Source organism: Zonotrichia albicollis, chromosome 1 (genome assembly GCF_047830755.1).
Source record: "Zonotrichia albicollis isolate bZonAlb1 chromosome 1, bZonAlb1.hap1, whole genome shotgun sequence".
Classification (NCBI taxonomy): Eukaryota; Metazoa; Chordata; class Aves; order Passeriformes; family Passerellidae; genus Zonotrichia; species Zonotrichia albicollis.
In genome coordinates, this window is record NC_133819.1 from 13,600,843 (window position 1) to 13,623,601 (window position 22,759).

The 22,759-nt window shown below is 43.4% G+C and overlaps 1 protein-coding gene across 16 annotated transcripts in view; it reads left to right on the forward strand.

Annotated features, from left to right (window-relative positions):
- The first annotated feature begins 1,257 nt into the window (after positions 1-1,257).
- The window catches only part of PARD3 (par-3 family cell polarity regulator), a 443,154-nt gene continuing 421,652 nt past the window's right edge, over positions 1,258-22,759 (forward strand). For all 16 annotated transcript variants that reach the window (XM_074558690.1, XM_074559146.1, XM_074558909.1 and 13 more), the window contains exon 1: positions 1,258-1,391. In XM_074558690.1, the coding sequence (XP_074414791.1) occupies positions 1,272-1,391 (120 nt within the window). In that variant the 5' untranslated portion in view covers positions 1,258-1,271. The remainder of the gene's footprint in view (positions 1,392-22,759) is intronic.

Consider the following 22,759-nt stretch of genomic DNA (forward strand, 5'->3'; position numbering starts at 1 on the left):
GGTTTGAAGTTCTTAAATTTACTAATACTGTTGCTAAGGGAACAAGAGCACTCTGCCAGCTGGGACAGCTGCTGGGCAGGGAGCACCAGAGGACACGTGCTGAGTTGTCCGGTGTTGTAGAAGGATGTTGACATTATGTGCTACAAAGATTGCTTGAATTTCACATCTTTAGTGCTGTGTGTAAATTCAGAAAAAGAAAAAAGAAAAAAGGAGAAAGTTTTTTTCACTGCTTTCCTGTTCTCCAAACTCTGCTTTCACTCTGGTTAAACTGTTTTACCATTTCTACACAAAAGATATATATTGTCAGGCCACACTGAATGACCAGTGAACTGTGCAATTCCATTGTCCTCAATGAAATCTGTGGAAAAAAGTGCACGGTATCTATAAACCCCTATGACTTCTGACGGCTTTGCGGAGGAGATTGCTCAGCGGTTCCATTGATGCCGGTGTTACTGATGATGCAGGAGGTTTTGCACAGTGTAGGTCCTGTTGCGTTAACAGATGCCCCAAAGACCAGGAACGCCATCGGATTTCGGCCGTGAGCGATGGCAGTGTACCCCGGACGGAACAGCAAACGGCCGTGCTGCCCCGCCGAGCGCCTTCTCTTTCCCCGGAGCCGCGTACCTGAGGCAGGGCGCCAGCAGGAGAAGGGGCAGCAGCGGTGCCCGCTTCCCCCGGTGCACCAGCCAGGGCCGAGAACCGGGATTTCGCGGGGCTCCTTGTGCCGGTGCCGCCCCGGCTCCGCATCCCCGGAGCCCGGCGGGGCAGAGCGAGACGGGGGCAGCTGCAGCCCCTCGGGCTCGCTCGGGGCACTCTCTCCGACCGTGTGCGGAGCCCGGCGGCTCCCCCGCCCCGTCCGCGCTGCCGGCGCCCCGCGGAGCCGGCCGGCTGCCCCCGCCCCGCCGCACCGCCCCACGCCTCCGGAGCGGGAGCCAGCGCCGCCGCCGCCCCGCCCGCCGCCGCTGCGCGCCGGGGCAGGAGCCGAGCAGGTGGCCGCGGGCAGCGCCGCGGCATGTGAGCGGCCCCCGGCCCTCGGGAAGGCAGCACCGGCCCCGTCCTGCGCTGCCCTCCCTTCCCCGCGCCTCGGCGGGCCGGCCGCGACGCCGGGGCGGAGGCAGGGCGCCCGCAGCGGCAGCCCGGCGGCGGCCGGGGGCTGAGCGCCGCGCCCCGCCGGGGGGCGGCCGTGGCGGAGGGCGGAGGGGAAGAGGAGGAGGAGGAGGAGGAAGGCTGCGCGGGGCCGGAGGGACGCGAGAGCCCCCCGGCCGCACAGGATGAAAGTCACGGTGTGCTTCGGGAGGACGCGGGTGGTCGTGCCCTGCGGGGACGGGAACATGAAAGTTTTCAGCTTGATCCAGCAAGCGGTGACCCGGTATAAGAAGGCGATCGCCAAGGTGAGGGGCGCGGGGAGCGGCGCCCGCGATCAATATGGCGCTTCCCGGAGTGGGGAGGGAAGAGAGGGGGAAAGTCCGGGCTGCCCCGCCGGGGGGAGCGGCGGGAGCGGGGCCGGGGGCGGCCGGTGGCGGCGGCGGAGCCCGCGGGGAGCGAGTGCCCGGCGCCACCGCAGGGAGCGGGGGCCGGGGGCGCTCGGCCCCTCCGCAGCGGCCAGCGCGGCCCCTCCGCAGCTCCCCTCGGGCGCCTGGCGGGCCTCGGCCCTTTGTTCGCCGGTGCCCGGCGGCTCCCGGGGGTGTCGGTGCGGGAGCCGCCCGAACCCGGCCGGCGGAGCAGCGCGGAGGCCGGCGGTGCCGGCTCTGCCCCGGGGCGGGCGGCGGGGCCGAGGCGCAGCGGGCCGGGCGGGAGTCGCCGCGGAGGGCTGGAACTCCAGCTCCAGGCTTCCCGGCCCTCCAGGCCCGGCGCTGAGGGCGGTGCGAGGGGACCCCGCCGCAGGGGCGTCCGGCAGCGCCCGCGGGCCGCCCCCAGCGCCGGGCGAGGCTCCGAGGGCCCGCAGCAGCAGCGCGGCCGCCCGGGCACCTCCGCGCCCGCCGCGCCGCGGGGGAGGCTGCGTTGCGCGCTGCGGGACGCTCCGCCGTGCCCGGGGTGCGGGGGGCGCCGGCCCGGCCCGCGGCACAGCCCCACAGCCGCCTGCGCCGGCCTCTCGCAGCCCCATGTTGAAATCCCGGGCTGTGCGTGTGCAGGCAGTTGCAGACTTGGCTTTCCCTCCACGGGCAACTTGTTGGGCTTTGAGTTTCTTCCCTTCTTTTTTTTTTTTTTTTTTAATTTTAAATTTTTCCTTTCTCTCTTTCCTCCCCTCCTCCCTTCCCCCCTCCCCCCTCCCGTACTTTCTTGTTGCTGCAAACTTCTTTTTAGTCAACTGGTTTTTTGGGCAGTATGACCATCGCTGGCTGAGAAATTCAGCAGTGCCCTTCCCCTTTCCTCTGCCTTATCGATCTAAGAAGTTTTAGTGTGCTTTTCCCTCTCATCCCTTCTGAGATATTTTACACTTCTGATCCTGGAAGTTTTACTTTGGCAAATGCAGACTGCCAGGTTGTCCTGAAACATGCAGTGGAAGGAATATTGTGAACATTTCGTTGATTGGTTTGAAGTGATTCCTGAGAAAATTTTTAAAATCAGTTTTTTCATAGAGAATTCCAAATGCTGGAAGGAGAAAAGTAACTGAGTTTCTCATCACCTCCCCACCTAATTTCTAAAGTGCATGGTTTTGAAGACAGCAGATATATTCTGATTCCATCTGGAAAAAGAGAAAAATAATTCTCAAGGATATGGCTGTGGCTGCATACCAGCTGTCATTCATATACAGCAGTTAAAGCGTGTGGCAGTGTACTTGCATATAGGAGTCTGGGGCTGAAAGTACCTCTCTGGTTAAGGTAAAGCAGTGATCAGTAAAGTGAGACTGTTTGTGGAACACTGAATGCCTCATTGGGCCATTCAGATGAGAAATGTTTGCAGCATTTGATCTTCAGTATTACAGCATTAAAAAAAGTAATTATTTTCCTGTGTTTTGTTCCAAAACTGCCCCGTGTAACTCCTGTGGCAATGGGCTGCATCGTGGCTTCCAAGTATTTAGTTACATTGAAGAGTGGCAGTTGCATTCTGCAGCATAATGTTAAACCCGGGAGGGATTGAAGTTATAAGTGCAGGGGAGGCACACAACAGTCACCAGGAAAAGGTTACATCATTGCAAATTTCATTTCAGAACAAAAATGGCCCACCTGTGGAAGCCTGGGAGGGAAAAAAAGTAACTCTTAATCTGGCCATGTACTTATTAAAGGGACAGCCAGAGGGGCAGCCAGGCTTTGACTGGTTCCAGGTATCAAAAGTTCTGCATCCTGGGTTAAAATGACACCGTGGTTTTATTTATTAGTATTTATGTGGTGGTTATGCTAAATGCCACTGGTGTGGACATGAGGTAGCTGCAATTACCGAGATTGTTTCTATTAGATGGAAATTCTGTGGTTGAAGACAGTAGCAGTGTCCATGGACTTTCTCTGAGTGTTTTATATGGTCACTGTCAAACCTTACTTCTAACTTGAATTTGCTGAACATTTTCTGTGGTGATGTTTAGGTGGGAGGAAACTGGATCTTACAGTAAGTAAGTTTTGTAAGTAGGTGTATAACACTGTTTGCTGTGCTTGCAGTAGAGTAACATAGTAATTGTATGGTTTGGATGCTGGAATTCCACAGATGACTCTGTTTTCATAGCAGTTAGATGGTTCCTTTCTGTGCTAGTGTAGCAGATGAGCAAATCTTCAGTTCATAAGGAGACAAGAAAGGGGACAAAGTAATTCCTAAGTGAGAGGATCAAAGTATATGTGCCCATATGAACTTTCAGTCTGGCAGCTGGTATCAAGCTGACACTGAAATCTACTTCACCACCACTATACTTGTATGGAAAGAAGCATATCTGGTGGAAGATTATTCAAAATATTTGAATGAAGTTTATGGTTTTCATACTTACAGGCAAAGCAGCATTTCTCATCCTGCAAGAATGTGTGTGTCTACTGTATGCAGCACTTCTTTCAGAAAAACTCCTTGAGAACTGAGTTGTCAGCCCTTCCCAGATTTCCCCCTGCTTTGTCACAGTTTCCCACTTGTGATTAGCTGTAAGTGATCTGCACAGTGCACTTATGATGTTCCTGTGCAGTTGTAGTGAGGCAGCTCAAAACCATGCTTGCAGAGTGCCAGCACTGAATAACTTCAAAATTTGACCTCAGTGTTCTGGCTTGGTATTATTTAGGTTGAAGAGACATGTCGAGAATGGAAAAAGTACTTATGGAGAACAATCCACATAATAGTACAGTTCTCCTCTCTGAAAAATTTTAGGAGTTCAAAACATACAGATAGCACAACTGCAGATAACTGCAGTTAGTTCTGGGTGCTATGTCTTTGATGAGAATTCTGAGTGAATCCTCAAATTTATCCAGAAATTTATTATGGATTAACACTGCTGTCAGTGCTAAATCTTGGTGTGTGGAATTAGTTACTAATATGACAGGCTGTGTTTAAAGGCTGGTCTCTGTAGTATGTATAAATTTTTCTGTTCTTTTGCTTTTATTCCAAGAGAAGCTTTGTGTCTGAAACATGATGCGTTCTCTCTGCAGGTTGTGTTTGCGGGAAATGAACAAGCAAATGATGAAAGATGTTTGAAATGTCCACCTTGTTCAGGGCAAGTGGAGTCAGCAAAATCGATCATGTTAAATGAAACCCCGTTTTCATGGGGGCATGCTAATGGTGCACTTTTGTGTGGCTGGGTGGAGTGATGCAGCCTCTGGCACAATCTCTGCCTGAGCCTTAAAGGAGTACAACTTGGGCAGGGGACAGCTGGCCTCAGGAGTGGTAGATGCATTTTCCAGACCCTGCTGGTCAAGGGTTGTGCAGATTTGGAGTTGGTGCAGCCCTGACAATTAATTTAATGGTTAAAAACTTGTGGGAAGGTAAGGGGGATTAAAGAGGGGTGGTCAGCCACATCTGAGTGGTTCAACATTGATGGCAAGGGATAATGGCCTGCACCAAAAAGATAAAAGCAGACAGACAGTTGAGATGAAACATGCTTATCAAATATTGAACCAGTGTTAAAAGGTGGAAAATTATTATAAACATGATGCATCGAGCAACTATTGAAAGGAAGTAATTGTGCATCTTGTAACTTTGGTTTGATCTAGATGTTGCCAGGGATGTTTCTGACTTTTTTTGTTGACTTTTCACAGTCAGCATAATCTCTTGTGCTTTGATTTTTTGCAGAGGATATTGCGAGCATTTTAACTTTTGTCTTCTTTTTCTTGCAAGTAAAAATAGGTATGCATAAGCAATGGATAGATATAATTAAAAAAAAATCATGTGATGTAAATGAGCATGGTAAGCAAGAATATGAAATAGGAAGTTGCAGATTTGCTGGAGTTGTTGAATGTCACATTGAGTCCCTAGAAGGATTGCTTGGTCTCCATGATAGTTCAGGCTGATGCCCTGCATATCATGAGCTTGTAGTAGTGTTCCTAGATGTCATATATAACCCTCATTTTCCAGTTAAAAGAAATAAATTAACAGTTTTCTTGTGGAATCAAAATTATTTTAATAGAAGTCTTGAGACATCTTTTCCCTCTCCCATGCCACATGCTGTAGGAGATGAAGTTTTGTGGGGGTTTTGATGTTGCATGGAACAATACTTCAATTGTTAATTTGAAAACTGCAGTGCAGTAATATTTGTGAAAAGAAATTGTAATCTTCTCTTTGATAGTGTTAGAGGCTGTTGCTGATAAGAGACCAGAACTGCAGGAGAGTTGGCAGGGTAAGCAAAGGTAACAGGTGTCAGATGACCATATTCTCGTGTAATTTGTACATTGGGGGCTTAGGCCACCCAAAGCTTAAAGCTCCATCTCTTTGGTGGGTCTGCCATTCATCAGCAGGGAGTTGTGAGGGAGGAAGGTTGAAGACTGAGTGATTGTGTCTGTGAAGCTTGGCTTTTTTTCTGTTTTTGGTTTTATCCCCCCCAGTGCCAGCTAATGGGGATTATTTGCTTAAAAGTCAGTTCTCAGACAGCTGGTTCTCTGTCAGGTACACAGCGGCAGCTTTGATGCAAGTTGTGTTCTACAGAGCAAACAGTTGCACAGTTCCTCATGACTGTGTCACTGGGGCATCGTTTGTAGAGCCTAACACATGGCTGGGTTGGTATGAAAATCTGCTGATTTTACTTGGGCTTTGTGTTGTTCTTGGCACATTCTCTCCTTGAGCCTGACCACTAGGTTTTTGCCACAGACAGGCTTAAATGGATCTGCCACAATGCCCATTCAGTGACCCCTTTGGCAATACTCAAGGGCAGCAGTGGCTAAATTCAGCATAAAAAAGATTTCAAGTTTTTTGTTTGCATGTGGTTTTTTCTTTTTTCTTTTTTTTTTTTTTTATATTTGCATTTCATATTTCTATATGTGCAAATATCAAGCCTTTTTTAAGTAGAAAGAAATCTTACAGGCAATTTCCAGAATGCACAGGAATCCTCTTAACCCCAAAAAGGAACCAAAATGCCAAAAAAATCCCTGTCACCCCTGCTGCTCAGTTGGCTATCAGTTTAGTTCTACCTGGCACCCCAGGATGATGTGTCTGGGCTCTGCATTCAGTGTTGGCTGGGTAATATTTCAGTGATTTACCTGAGATCAGCCAGGATTCCGTGGGGCTCTGGGCAGTTTTCTCCAGCTGGCTCTTGGCCTCTTCAGTGACGCCGGGCTCCCAACAGTGCAGTGAAACCCAGCTGATAGGAACGTCATTCTGCTGGGCCTTGGTGAGCAGCACTGGAGAAATGCTGATTTAAGGAAGATAAATACTGAAATGGGTCATGATTGCTTCACATTTAGAAAGCTGCTGTGTGATCCTGCAGGTTTGGTGCTGGAATGCAAGGCTATGGTGATAAATTCTCTCTGCTGATTATGGAAAACTTTCTTTTAACCTCTTCTCTCCAATTCTGTCTGTGTTTTCAGCCAAATCAATGTTTTCCTGTCATTGGCTCATCTGTAAATAGAGGTGGCTCTTGCACATGGCAAGAGAATTTGCAGGGTGAAGATAGAAATGAACCTTTGGAGCAAATGAGGCAGTGGCTGTGGAAGTCCCTGGCATGGGGACTTTGCTGTACAGCAGTGCTGTGCCCCAGGGACCTGGGGCTTGCAGGGCAGGAGCTGCACAAGCCCTGCCATGCCCTCTCTGCCAGCTCTTGCCTTTGTTCTGTGCCATCCATGCAACAAGGGAGGAGACTTGTCTTAAAAAGGCCTGAGAGCCATGCTGGGGCTGTATCCCTGAGATTTGAGCAAGCAGACACTTGGGATTATTCAAAGCTAATAAAGAAGACTGAATTCTGTAGTGTTTAAAAAGAGGGTCTTGAGAAGTTGACACCCTGTAAGCCCTTCAGCTTTGAAGGTACTTTCAGTGAAGGAAGCGTCTGGTGCTGCTGGGGCTGGCTGGTGTGAGCAGCACCTATCTCTGGCTGGACAGGATGCACCATGGATTTCAATTTGGTATTATGTAGTTTCTCAGTGTTTCCCTGTTACTTCCAGTGATGAAAGTGAAGTGTGTGTTTGTGGAAGAGTGGCTGGAGAGTGATTTGAGCAAAGCACCATTCAGCTGCTGAGCAATTCCTGTAGCTCTGAGGGGAGGACTGTGCAGGAGCCTGTGAAAGTGCTCAGTGCATTTGGGGAACGGTTCCTGCAGGCAATCTGGGGTTTAGGGAGTTGCCAGCCTTTCTTCTCCTGGGCAATGTAGCCTTCCACCAGTGAAAAGGCATCTGATTCTCACAGCTTTTTACACTTTAACTTCACTTATAACAGTCACAGATGTTTTAGCTCTGTTACAAAAACACCACTGGAAGTAACACTTTCTCAGTTGTACCAGACTATGACATCTTTTGGTCGTGGCACATTTAATCTGGTAAAATAAGACAGAGTAAATGGGGGAGAAATGCTGGTGATCTTAGTTATACAGAATATGGTTCATGTAGCTTTAAAACAATTTCCTGGTCCTTCAAAGGAAAACAAAATGTTTCATCCAAATATAAATTGAATGGATAAAACATGCAACAATGCTGAACCAGTGCTTATGTATATTGAAAATAAAGTGGAATTCTTCTAACATCAATCCAGAATATAGCACAGATGTTCTCACTCAGAAATGTTTTCTAAGCAGTAAGAAAATAAAAAGTGAAGCAAAAAGTATTAAAAAATTCTGGAAGATACTTTAGGGCATCTGTGCTTTATTTTTTTTCTCCTTTTTAATATACATTATATATTTTCTTTGTTTCTTTGAGGTCATTTTGATGTAATACTCAGCAAGTCTGGTACTGGAAAATGGATAAAAAACCACCAAAAACCAAAATGCCTTTGAGCTAAGTTACATAATCCAGTGAGGCTGTTTAAAAAAACCAAGAAAGTAAAAAGAAAAACAGCAGCACGGACATACATAATACTTGTCAAAATGACTAATATTGCTAGTGAAAGAGAAATGAGTCAAATTTTAAATTGGGGAAAATAATTTTAAATTAACAGCAAATATTAAGGCCTTTTTGTTTTTTGAAAGAATCACATTAGTTTTACTTGCTACAATACTTCAGCAGTGTTTATTTTTTCCCTATGGGTATCCTTAGTTATTTTTTTCAGTTGGTCCCAGGATTTGTTAAATTTGAAATAATTTTAATAACTGTTTTGTTGCAGTATTTTTTTTTTGTTCTCTTTTTCTTTTGTTTGATTAGGTAACTTGGTGGTAACTTATTTTCTACTTCAATCCCTGTGGCAAAGTGATGCACATGAATCACCTATTTAGTCCCAAACAAAAAGAGAAATGCATTCCTACTTTCCTACTAAAACTCTTGGACTGCATTCCCACACTCTACATCTCAAGGCTGGGGTCTCTGGCGCAGGAGAGGAGGAGTGAAGACCAAGAGAGGTTCTGTGCAAGGAGATGATCCTTGCTGCCCAGGAGCAGAGATGAGCATCCCCTGGAGCTGGGCCCTGGGGTGCTGCTGTGTTCCTGCCAGACACCATGGCTTGGTGCTGGACAAGTTGGCTGCTGTTGCCTCCAGCTTGTCAGGATGTCCGTCGTGATAAAAACAGGGCAGGCAGAAGGGAGACTGTGGGGAGAACGATGATCTTCTGTGGAGCTGTGTTGTTATCTTGTTGTATTTTATATTTCTAGAGTCCTATACTGCCGCAATCATATTTCTAAAGTCTTGTACCTTCTCAGTGTTATTTTTTGGGGACAGTTCTTCACAGCACAGACTTCTCCTGCTTGTTGCTGCTTCTTAGTCAGGACTCCTTCCAGGCTCTCCCTGAGTGGCCAAGCCCACCCCCTTTTATCCCAGTTATCTTCACTAGCCACAGCTGCAGCCCATCAAGAACAACCAGGGCTTACCTGGGAAAGGCCTATGTACAGATATTCAAATACAATACAGATATTTTACTGGGACTCCTACTATAGGGTTGAAAAAAAGGATGGGATGTCCTTGGAGTTTGGTGAAAGGAAATGTGTAGGGGGATACAATATAAGAAAATAGAGGTAGCATAGAAAGTAATCTTACCCCTTAAGGAGTTGCTGCTGAGCCAATTATTAGTGGTTGGGAACAGGCCTGACTTGAACAGGCCACAGCTGTAACCAATAAGAAGAGTGATATAAAAGAGTGGATTGGTTGGTTGAGGAGAGTTGGGGTCAGTTGGCTGCTGTGAGAAGAAGGAAGGGTCAGTGCTTGGAGGAGCTGCCTGCAAGAAACATCAAGGAGGTATGAAAGTCTTGCAATAAGGAGACAACAATGTGAGACTTTTGCAATATAATGACAACAGAAATGCTTTTGAAGGATAGGTAGATATGACTCCCATTGCTTTTTTTTCTCACTTGGGTGGGAAATGGGAGTTTGCATGAAAGCAAGACACCAATGCAGTACATGAGGTACAGACAAACAGAAAATTCCAAAGATGGGAAGAAATGGGTTTACTTGGTGCCCTGGAGGCAAACAGTCCATTTAGCAAGAGGATGAAAAATTGACCTCAGTGGCGCAACAGATATCACCCAAAGGCTTGTTTTAAAAATCAACCTGTGGAATTTATTATAGGAAGCTTTTCCTTCTGGGCAATAAGCTTAGTGAAAGTAGCATATCCCTGATTTGGTGGGGAAAATAGACTCTGTTTTGGAAAAGCAGTGTCATATTTTTGGCCATTCTCCCCACATTTGCTCATGTTCAGCCTGCTGCTGATGCAGTGAAGTCACGAATTTGTTGCAGGAGGAGCAAGCTGGTATATCATTAGCAGTTTTCTTTTTAAGTAGCAACATTTATAGGATTTTTTTTTTCTGGGTGTGCATGTCTTTACAGACTCAGAATAGCAATTTAAAATTTTCTGGTGTTGATGTGTATTACTAGAAAAAAAAACAGTTACGTGTGTATAAAGTATTTTACATGGAGATAGAACTTCTGGGAGTGCCTGTATGTTTGTGTGTGCACCCACTTCGGTGTTTTCATTTGTTTGAAGAAACGTAGCCACACTTAGTAAATGGAAAAGTAGTTTCACCTTACCCCATCTTTTTTGCATGTGCTTTCAAAGTTGTTGAGTTACTCTATCTTCCCCCTAGGCAAAGGCCACATAATGTTTTTTTCTCCTCTGTTAAATGTCAGAAGCAATATCTTACTTGTGAGAACCTTGCAGGAATACAGATCTTTGTGCATATAATGAACGACTTTGTTCCAAGTTCTTAAGGGCCTGAACAGGAAGGAGCTGAATTCAGTAAATATTGGAAAAATTACTTCTGGGGTTGCTGGAGTGTCTCTGAGACCACACAGCTGAAAGTTTTGTTGCTATAACAACTTAAATGACAGTTGAAAAACCCCAATAAATCGGAAGCTTCAGAACCTTTTGCTTCTTTAATAAGCTGCTAAGTGAAATAACAAAGCTTGATTTAATTTGACCTCTCCAAGAACCTGTTGGACCATATGTTATTTGTGTTGTTTTAAGTGTGCATTTGTTTGTGCTGTCAGTTTGCCCCTCTGCCTTCTTATGAAGACTTTGTGCCTGCAGCTATGAGCACCAGGAAAGCAGCCAGGTACCAAAAGAAGAAGAATTTAGGCAGCAGGGCTGTGGTGGCCATCCATTCCTGGTGAATGAGCTCTGGCCTCAGCACTGTGTGCAGCCTGAGGAGGGAAGGGCTTTTACTCACCTTGAATTTGTCTCTGGCAGTAGCAGGCTGCTGGAAGACTCCTAGCCTGAAGTGTTAGGCTTTGCTAAAAGTTGAAAAGTATTGTGCAATTATAGTAATTTGGAGAGTATTACAATAGTAGGAGAGTAGTCATCTCTATACACCTCAATTATTCTGCTGGCTGTTTCTGGTTTTTATTATAGAGATGAGTGCTGGGCAAGAGAATAAATGCTGCTGCTTTTGCAGGGAGAGGAGGGGAGGTAGCCCAGCAGTGGCTGTGGCTCTCCTGGAGTGGGATAGCCAGCTTTGCAGGGCTCCTGTGAGCTGTGTATGTGTGAGAGAGCTCAGTGGGGCAGCAGGTCAGGTTTGCATCAGGGTGAGGGTGTGCTCTGGGTTAACCCCTAAACACTGCCAAAGCTTCTCCTGTGGCATTGTAGGAACGAGGTACCTGGGAATGGGAGAAAGCCACCCTCAGTCAGACTGTCCTGTCTTTTGGGCATGGTGCAAGTTCAGAGCATTCCTGCCAAATCCTCTATTGGACATTTTTAAAATGTTATTAATAATACTGATTTGAGAAGATAGGTTTGATGGTTTTTGGTCTCATTGAGTTTTTTTGACAGCAGCTTTAGTTACTCTTTGTAGGTTTTCTGCAAATGAAAAATAACATAAATGCTGCCTGTAATAATGCTAGAAAATTGGAAGTTTGAACAAAGAAATATCAAGAACAAGTGGACTGGCTGAAATAAAGTAGTGCTTTTAAATTCAGAATACTGTGTTAGCATAGGCTCTCTTTGGAAAAGAGGCAATAGTTTTAAATGACTATAACTGTATGAAAAATATTTGTATGTTTAAGAGCTTCCATTTGAAGAGAAAACCTTCTATATTTTCTGGACTTAACTAACCTGATCTGAAAGTAAATGTTATGCTCTGTGTGTAAAGCAGCATATTTAGCATGTGGTTGTGTTAGGCAATGGAGTAGTCTCCTTACTCTGTACCCAGTGATCACTCAGGAACACAATTCTTTGGTAAACTAAACCCAGATGTTCATGTGTGTGAAATGTAATCAGTGTCTTATAAGTCTCTCCTTTATTAGTATAGCTGTTTGAAGTAAATTCCTGATGACTCTTTTGTTGCTTTGGCATTGCCATAAAATAGCTGTTGTTAGCTTGAAGCTTCTTCTAAATTGGAAGCCACAGGTAATGAACATCCTGTATTGTAGCTTTTATGAAGGTAGAATATGAAGATGTTTATGAAATATTTAGCTCAAAAGACTCCTGATCCTTACCCTGTCTCTGTGTGGAGCTAAGAAGTTTTTTTTGCTGGTGGAATTGCCTAGCTGAGGAATGGAGGCAGCAGTGAAGGGGAGCTAGCTTGTATGAAAAGCTTATTTGTGCTGAGTTAAATGTTCTTGTGAAATTTGAATATGAGGTAATTAGGTTGAATGTACTGCTGTTTACCTTTTAGCATCTGGAAAAGTCTAAACAATCTGCTGAAGGGAACTGTATCCTAAATCTACTTCCAAAGTACTTTTTCACAGTTGTGTATTTCAGACTTGATTAAATCTGCTTTTTGTGGTGTTATTTTCCCAGTGGCCAGTGTAAATGGCTGAGGAAAGGTTTGGGCAGTGCTCTAGGCTGTAGGTGTCCTGTGGGCTGTTCAGTTTGATCAGATAGATCCTCATAGTTGTTCCCTTTATAAAAATGCAAGGTGGATCTGTAAATGCCTTATGCATGCATATTGCTCTTCTCAATTAAAATATTTACCATAGCCATCCACATCTGTGGTACTTGAGTCCAATTAGTATGGTATGGTCTTTTTTATTCTAAATTGCCTCAATGTCATAGTTCAGCACTTGCTTGGTCTCAGAACAAAATAAAAAAAAAAATTAAAATTTGCTTCGTGTGGAAGTTATTAAACTATTTGGAATCTGTAAATCATAATAGCTAATTCTGTAAGCTGTATGTCTTGTTTTCATAGACTCATAGAGTGGTTTGGGTTGGAAGGGACCTTAAAGATCACCTGCTTCCAATCCCCTTGTCATAGGCAAGGACACCTTCCATTAGACCAGGTTACTCAAAGCCTGATCCAACCTGGCCTTGAACACCTCCAGGAATGGGGCACCTGCAGCTTCTCTGGGCAGCAGAGAAGTTGCCAGTTTTATGGGTTTTATGGGTGGTCTGTGTTACCCTTTATAAGACCATGTATTATGTCTGTGATTAGACAGTGTGTAAAGACTGCTTTAACTCTAGCAGCCTTCACAAGCTGCTTCTAATTCAGTGAGCCAGTGTTTTGTTGCCTTCTGAAAGACTGTTTCCAAAGGCTGGTGGATGCCAGAGACATGGTGAATAGAGAGAATTAAGACACAATGAGTCCACATTTTTTTCTTGATCACTCTTGGGGATTAAAGTTGTGTGTGATACTGAAATAAAAAATAATAGTTTTTCTGTAATTAATTGGTGTTTTAGAAACATGCTGTTTATCATTCAGAATCTTCCTGTCACTTTTTTCAAAAAGTGTGCTGTTCCTTCTGAACTTAAGTGTGTGAGTGTGTGATAATTCAGTTTGTGTTTTGTGTTACTCTTCAATGTAATGTGGAAACTGAGATAGGAAGCAGAGATCTGAACTCAATTTATAATCAACAGTCCTTTGCAGCCTGCCTTTTACCTGATGGGCTGATAGGGAAGCCAGCCTTTGTGGAAGACCACATGGCTTTGGGTTTGTACACTATGCCTAGATGCAATAAATAAGAGGGTTGGTTCTTTGCAATTGCAAATTGTGCATTTCTCAGCATGAACAGCAAATCAGAAACAGCCTGGTGCTGCTCACTTGTTTTGCTGAGTGAGAGGGGCTGTGAGATCAAACACTGAGCTCAAAGATGCCAAAGTCTGTCTATTTTAACTTTGTGGCTCCCCTCTCCCTGTTTTTGAATAAGTAGGACTGCAAATACAGCATGATATGTAAAAGCAAAGCTGTGGAGTCCTCCCCCCCACTGCTTGCATCTTTATATAGTTCATTCTGCTGATCAGACTGTCACACCTGCTACCAGCCTCCTTCAGAGAGCAGATTGCAGCCTTGCAATTTAAGTGCTCCTAACATATGTTGGTGATACACCAGCAGCAGGACAAGGCTTTTAGCTTTGACAAGCTCTACTGGTTTAGGGATGTTGTTAAAGAGGGAGAAAAAAAATAATAGAGTGATTTTGAAAAAAAAATTAAGTAAAGATGCAGGAAGATAAAGTGAACTAATGAAATCTGCCACTTGGTTGTTTTTTCTTTTTTTTTTAAAGGATAGGTTTTAATATATATTATGCTTGGTATAGAACTCCACAAATAAAACTTTCCCCTTTGTCTCATGACTTACACTGTTGCCCTGGTCATTGCCAGGGTGTTGAATTTCCACATCTGTATCCGGACTTGCTGGTGCTGGGTTGCACTTGCTGTGTCCCATTGCAGGCACCAGCTCTGTTACTGCGGCGTGAGCAGAGGTTCTGATTCGTTGTGTGGTTGGGCTGCCATGGTGTATTCCTCACTAGTAGACAAATAGTTTTTATAACTTGCTTTCATTATAGGATGAACTGCTTCAAATTGCCTAATTTTTAGCATGGAGGTAGGGTTATGTGTACAGGTTGTGCAAGTTGTTAGAAAAGACTGAACATTTTGTGTCCCTACACAGTTAAAAGATTTCACTACTCAACTCTAATTCAGAAATCAGAGCATCTTCAGAGAAGTTTAATGTGGCTTTAGTAATTTACAGTAAAAAAATGAGTGGTACCTTTTTGTGAAAACTATTGCTTTCTCCATTTTAGCGAGTTTCCCGCTGCACAGGAGCCTGAGTTATAGAAAGCAATATATGTAGAAGTGAGCAGGACAGACTAAAAGTGCTGTGGGTTCAGATTTAAGGAACAGTTACAGTGTCTTTTGTTCCTTTCAGAGACATTGGTTGAATCTTGTGGTGAAGATGCAGGAGATAGCTGGTTAGTTTTGCTTTCCTGATGGTGTGATTTGAGAAAGGAAATCAATGTATCAATGCCCTGCTTCTTCAGGTGTGAAAGAGGGGCACAGAGTAGTAGTGGGCTCCTTTTCATCACTGCTTGCCAAGACAGGGCTGCTTTAACTGGGAAGCTGTGTAGGTTTATTCCAAACACAGATGGAGTACGGGATTGCTCACCTGGGAGCAGCATTGTGTATTCCTGTGGCTCATTCTCTGCAAGTTCCTCATTAACACATGCATTTCACAACGATGTTAATTGCAGCAAGTGAGGCATTAAGTCCTTCTGTGGTTTTCTCTGCGTCTTTCTTTGACCTTAGGAAAGAGAAATGTACTTTGCTGTACTGTTGCTTGTGCTGCAGCAAAGCTGTGCTGCAGCCATCAGTTGTAACAGCATGCAGCGGCCAAACTATCTGCAAGGAGATGGTTCTTCAGCATCCGCTCCTCTTAGCAGGGCACTTTTCTTCTTTGCTTTGCCACCTTTCCTTTCAAAAACTAAATCAGCAAGCAAATATCATAGCATGAGATGGGCAAGTATAGATTTATCCCTGCAGGGTGCATGGAGAGAGCAGGCACAGGAGGTCACTGGCTGATCCAGGACCACACAAGCAGTTCGGAACCAAGCTGGAAATCAAGTGCTGACCTGCTGACTCCTTCATTACAGGACTGTCTTTCCTCTCTAATAAGGATGTGGCAAAATATTGCTGTACTTAGTCCTTCTCCTTTCCTGTAGCTAAGACATTGTATGAAAAGACCAAATTTCCCAAGCTGAAAAGAGAGTAGCTTGTGGTAATTGGCTGTTGAAAAGAAAGCGTCTTAATTTTAGGAAAGTGTGGAGTCCATCATGTTAAACAACTTAATAATGTCTGTTTCTTATGTAATTTTTTTAAACTTGGGTTGAAACTTTCATATAGGATCTGTCCTTGACAGTGTAGGATGTTGATACCAGTGTTGTTTAAATGTTTGTAAATAAAGGAAATACTTATGTTTGACTTCAGTATAGCTATCTAAAGGGATTTATAAGTATTGATTTTTGTTTAAGTGACATGCTGAAGCCAGATGAGGTCTGTCAGTGATGAATTTGCTTTAAATATGAGAAAATTGGAGAAGGGAGAATATTAATCCATGATAGTAGAATTTAAATCAGCATTTCATTTTTTTCCCCCCATAAAGTTCTGTAATACTCTCTTAATACAGAAGTGTTGTAAATAAAGGTGGACATGGTCAAGAAATCTGGGTAGTTGTTAAGTGCCCTAATAGTGTTTAGCTGTGGATAAGAAAGAGCTGTCTTTGTGGTTATGCTTTTCTTTTTTAGATTGATGGGGTTAATTGCCTTGGTCTCAACTTAGCTTGTAGACTGCTGTGCTACAGATGCTGATTTAAAAGGGACTCAGTCTACCAAAACTTTTTAATCCCTTCTGCATACAGTGCTGAAAAAAGCATGTTTTCCCCGTGTTAGGTGTAAATGTCATATTAGGATCTCTGTATTATAATGATAATGTCATACCAGGATGTATCTCTCTATTGTGAATAAGGAGATGTGCAGGGCTGCAGTAGGGCTAGAGACAACAAACAGGGGAGTGCTTACTGTAGTACAAATTTAATAATAATAATACTAAAACCTGAAAATTGGGGTTTTGCAAATCATAATTCCGCCCTAAACCAGTTCTTTCAGAATGATTGATTTGAATTTATCAAATGCTTTAGCTTTTGTATTTAAAAAACATTCTACAGCATAACTGCCATTTATTAACACTGCTTTTGTTGAAGCCTTCAGGTTTTATTAACTGCTGTAATAGTCATTGTGTTATCTCCAGCATTCTGCAAAATTGTGGCTGTTGGCCTATGCAGCTGGGGGAATGTATGAAATTGTTTTGATGACATTATAACTGTTTCTCATATTTTTCCTGTAGAACCTGTATTTCCAAGTGACTCTGTACAGCTTTGATAAACATGCTGTTACTAGGCATGGAGAGCCTGAGAGATTTCCATGAAGTCTTGTAGAATGTATCTCTTAATGATTTACATGAATTATTTTGTGTATCTTGTTATTTTGACATATCCCTCTTATTTTAGACAGCTTTCTCCAGTAGAAAGCCCTTGAGAAAAGAAAAGCTGCTTGTATTTAGATTTAACAGTCCTGAGGGTAACAGTGCTGATGCGCTGCTTCCTTTGCTATTCCTGACCTGTTCAATGGCATCTCTGTTCCTGGCTTTTTCAGAAAAGTTCATTCTGTTCTACTACATTCTAGCCTCTGTTGTTTTCTTCTGGTGTTGTTTCTGATATTTGTAAGTGATTTTTGCACAGCAGTGTCCCCCCTTTTTTAAATGTGCTGCATATACAGCAAAAATTCTAGTTTAGAAGGTTTCCTTGTCCTCCTCCATTTGAGTTATATAATGATGCTATGGAAAGAAATAATGATACTTTGGAAACTAGTACTGTATTTATTTTGTTTTTAGGCTGCCCACTAGCTGTCTTTTAGGCTTTCTTGGGGCTTCTTTTTCAGCTGTTTTAATCTCAGGCTATTCCCTATACCAGGACACTAATCAATTCTGTGCTGTCCCATTAATCTTGCTGATTAACTGATTAGATGAGTTGTTCCTTAAGGCATGCAGTGGCAACAGAAGGGGTGGCTGCTGGGCAGGAATGGTCCCAGCAGGACATTTTTGCTCTGGACTCTCTCCTGTGCTCTCCTCATATGCCGGAGCTTGCCCTGTGAGGAGGATTCACAGTGACAGATTTTTAAGCTACCAGCAATACTGGCATGGGAGTCCTGCAAATACTGCTGAGTCAGGACTTTTAAGAAAAAGTTGAGTTTTATTGAAAGCAATTGAATTGCAGTGATTGGTGATGAATGGATGTATGGTGGTAGGGCTCTGCAAATTCAGATTTTGATTTTTTTGTTTGCTCTGTACTTTGTAAGTGGGATATATTTCCAAATGAAGATTGTTCTGATAATGACTTAAAAGGCTATTTCTGTTTCTGTTGTATCCCAGGTTGCATTTATTTTGAATTTGTACACCATTAAATAACTTTAAAATATTTATTTAAGAGCTAGTGATACTTTTTTTCCCATGTAGACTCTCTTACTTAATGTTAAGAGGGTGTATAGTCAGCATTTCATCAACAGAAAATGCATTGAATGAGCTTATTACCAAGCAAGTTGGAGATAGAATCAATATTAGAAAAGAACCCCTGAACTGAGCAATGTGAAGTAGAAGAAATAATTTAGTTAAAAATGGAAATTGATAATTGTCTGTACTATATATCTATAGACTTTTCACTGAAGTACAAAGCCTATAAAGTCAGGTATGTTCATTGATTTACAGATTGCTCAAATGTGACTGTGATCTGAGTCAATGGAACTTCTTTCCTAGGAGAAACCAGCATATCCTGAGGGTCAGAAACCCTGAAGGACACTTCTTTTTTGAATCTTTTTTGAATCTGCCTGTGTTTCCAGGCAGAAAGCAAAATGTTCTAATTTTTTCTCCATCCTCTCTTTTTTACTGTTTTTTCTCTCCTCATCTGGAATTGATTGTAGCAGTGGGCACTGTGCTTTCACAAACCAAGTATGCTTCCATACAATTGTGATGTTTGCTTGCTGCTTTATCAGTCCAGGGCAAACTGTTCAATCTCTTTTATTTTTTGTGGTACCTCCTTTTTATTTCACTTGCACAGTGCATGAGCATGGTTGTTAACATTCAGCTGTATTTGTACAAAAGAATAAGTAGGAATCATTCCAGCTCTACTGGCCATTGAAATACCTTATCTGCTTTTCCGTTCTTATTAAAAAGCTTATTCACGTTTTTCCCTGTATCTCATCTACAAAGCATAAAAACTTTGCCAGCGTCTTGTAGTTTGTGCTGTATGAATCAGTGGAGAAAACAGTCTGCTGTGCGTCTGGAATTTGATATTTACCTATGAAATCTGGAAGGTAGAGCATCTGAAAAAGCAAATGGTCTCAACTCTTCTTATGCTCTATTCTGTGAGAATGCCATGTTTAGTAAATATACTTTTGAATCTTGGAATGACTATATAAGGTATCAGGCCCCTCAGGATAATGGTTATTTTGTTGTGGTGTGTTATGGGATCAGGTTTGGTTAGAAACTGGGTAGAAGTACCCTGAAATCAGCAGAACTGTCCAGGGAAAGGGATCTGCCAGTGCAGCTGCTTGTAAACTTCTGGAACTGAAATCTCAATGATGCCCATTTAGCACTTTGTGACTTTCAGTGTCTTTAGGTAGCAACCCTGCAGTGGAATATCAGTGGTGTCATGAAATGTGTGCAGTGCAGCTCCCCACTGTGAGCAGGGGTGGCCTTGTTCCCAAGAGTGACCTGGGCAGTTCCCAGCTCTGATCAGGGCTGGTGCTTCGGGGATTACAGCAGGGAATGGGGGTGGGAAGGAGAGAAGGCAGAAGGGTGTATTTGTGTTGGGCAGTTGATGTCTGCAAGCCTGCTCTTTGGATGGGGTGAATGTCACCCGTGTCACTTGCCTGGGTCTCTCTGCTGTGGTACTCGTGGGGGAAATTGCTTCATGGATGATTGTGACATCCAGGGACAGAGGGAACTGCTGGGCCGTCCTGTGTCATTGCCCTGCCCAAAGGTGCCATGAGTGAGTGACAGCCCCTCCTGATCGCCTGCCAGAGGTTCCCAGGGTTGGCCCTGCTGGCCTTTGAAGGACCTCAAAGGAGGCTGACGCATTTAAAGATAAATGTCCAGCTGAGTGATTCTCCTGCTATTGAGGATTTGCGCTGTAGTTTCAGTCTGAATACAGAACATGACGTTTTGGCCTTGTATGCTGAAGCTATGTGGTGGGTCTTGGGTTTTCAGGAATAGATTATATTTGAATTTTTCTGGTGGTGTTGGAGATCCCCATGGATCATATTTTTCTTTACCTGTGGATGATGGCAGGCTCTGTGATGACAATCATCTTTCCTGTTCTGGATAAATATTTTGAACTAAAAAAGAATTGATATGGAAGACTGAAGAGAAAAAGTGGTAAAGTAGCAAGAGACTACATTTGATCTTGCAATGGTTTATCTTCTGGATAACCACAGGATTGAATTTCGTTGGATTTCAGTTACAGGAACAGAGTCCATAATGAAGGAGTTAAGTGTGTATCCTGAGAGTCAGGTTACTGACATTTTGAGGAGTTACTTAAGTTAGCTTAATTTTTGTTCAGAGGTGGAGCTTATGGGTTTGTATTTATTTTGATATTTCTGTTATTGTCTCTCTCACACACAAAGATTGTTCTGAAGTAGAGTTTAGTTACTGTTTTATCAAGAGAATTTGGGTTTTGTCCTCAAAAATCCCCAAAGTTTCCAGAATGTGTTTGGAGTGGCCCTCTGAAATGCTTTCCTGTGACAGAGAACCTCTGCATGGGCGGCATTTCTCTTTGGTTGGGGGTACATGGAAGGACTCAGTTATTCAAAAGCTCCTCTGCTCCACTGTAGTAGTTTGGGATGAGCATGAAGTTTCCTTTTGGAGTGAGCTGACATCAGTTGCTGTAGGTAGCCTGCTTCTCCTCATGGGCAAATATTGAGATTTCAGCTGTCTGGCAGTCTGGGGAATGTGGCTCCCAAGTGAGGGGGCTGCTCTTCAGTGCTGATAAATTGCATGAGTGCAAGGATCTGCTGGATTCCTTTCTAGCAAAAGAAAACCACAATGATGTAAACGAGTAATTTATCTTTAGAGTTTTGTTTTCTGCAGTTCTGCTGAACCCTGTTCATACTCCTGAGCAATGCATGTGCATTCTGAAGTGTCTTTGCCTTTGTGGCTTAGGGCTTACAAATATTAAAACTCTGAGAGTAGCCCATTCACTGGTGAACGGTGTTGGTGATTCAGATACCTACTTTTGGAGGCAAAAGAAATAACAGAAGATCTGAGAATTATTTTTTGTTGTTTAGCAATCATTTTTCACACAATAAATGATGCATTTTTAGCATTCACGAGGTAAAAAATGTAATAGAAGAAGCTTTGATATAATTTATGGTCATCATGTACTGTCATATCTCATGCTGGTTAAAGGTATCTCTTTGCAGTTGGAAGGAGCAATAGGAGGAATGGTGAATCAGCTGGGATGACAGCTGAGTCAGGCAGCCACCCTGCTCATGTGATGGAGTGTGTGCCTGGACTCTGAGCACAGCAAGGCTGTGTTGAAGCTTCAGGTGTGCATTGAGAGAATGTGTTGAACTTAGGTACTCACACTGAGGTGGGGGTGTGTACTGAGGTGTCTGTGAGGAAGAACACAAAGGTCACGTTTGCATGGACAAGGAGAATAAAGATGTTGAAGCTTTCATTTAAAAGGCTTGTGCTTGTCAGGGTTTAGCCACAGAAAGTGTTTGGCACTCAGATTTGTGTGAATTGTTGCTTCTAGATGTGGATGCTGCTATCTCCAAAACTCTTACCCTTGGTTTTGTTTCATATTCTTTATTGATAATTAAAACCCAGTTTGGGAGACTTACATGGGCTGTTCTGTGTAACTGTCAGCTTCTTGTGGATGCCTTAAGACACTTTTGTAGCACAATTTCTTGTGTGAAATGCTGTTGTTTTACACAGGAATTGCACAAATCTCTAATTGCAGCTCTTACTGGTACTACAAATTGATATCCTCGTACTTAGGCTGTCTTCATCTCTTTCACCTTGGTTAAGTTTGATGTGTAGGGCAGTGTTTATGTAGCCTAGCTGTTAATATACAAGATTGGAGTATGCATAAACTCTGTTTAGGGCAGTGCAGAGAAATAAATGTCTTTAAGGTGTGAATCACCTGTCCTGAAGCAGCCATGTGAAATAGCTCAGTTTTTAGAGTGCAGGAGCTGGCTGCAGCATGCTGCAATCCCTTTGGCACACACATTTCCAGTCCAGGTGGCTTAGTTGGGTCATTCCATGTGTTCTTTTGTCACAGGCCACTTTTACACTAGGGTGTGGTCTTGCTGAGTGGCTGCTGTGTGTATAAGTAAATATATGCATGAAAAAACACAGCTACCTCCCTGAAATAGCTGCTGCCTCATTATGTGGCCATAGGTGGGTTGCACTGTCTTTACATGGGATAGAAATGTTGATGCTTTGCAGGATGTTGTGAGGGCTAGGCAATGTCTGTATGAGATTGTGCCTATTTACTAATTTCTGAAAAAAACAGACTTCACTCTACTCTGGGGACTATTTAACTCCATGGAGCTGAGCCATGTTGAGAGACTTCTTTGTATCTGTTCTTGGGAGGAGGAATTGGCACACTCCAGCTTCTCCCACTTAAGGCATTTACTCCTATTCCATCAATAATTTAATAGATTTTGTTTTAAGGTCAGCAACTTCAAATTGTTTAGAGAAATCATACCTGTATTTTTCTAAACAAGCTCAGATCAACTTTCCAAACCGACAAATTTAAAGAAAAGGAACATAAGACCCTGTTTATATCTATCATGTAATTACCCCCCATTACTGCTTCCTAGTTGTGTAAAACTTCACACTCTTTACATGTTACAGTAGATAATTTAAAATTGGTTATTTCAACCAAGTAATTGTCTCAAGATCAGTATACCTGCTCTTTCTGCAACTTTGATAGCAGCTAGGTGGTGATCACATAGAAATAAGTAGGTTTTGCACATGCCTTACTCTTACAGATGAGATGTGAGGTACAAATATGAGGAACCTTGGAAAAAGTGCAA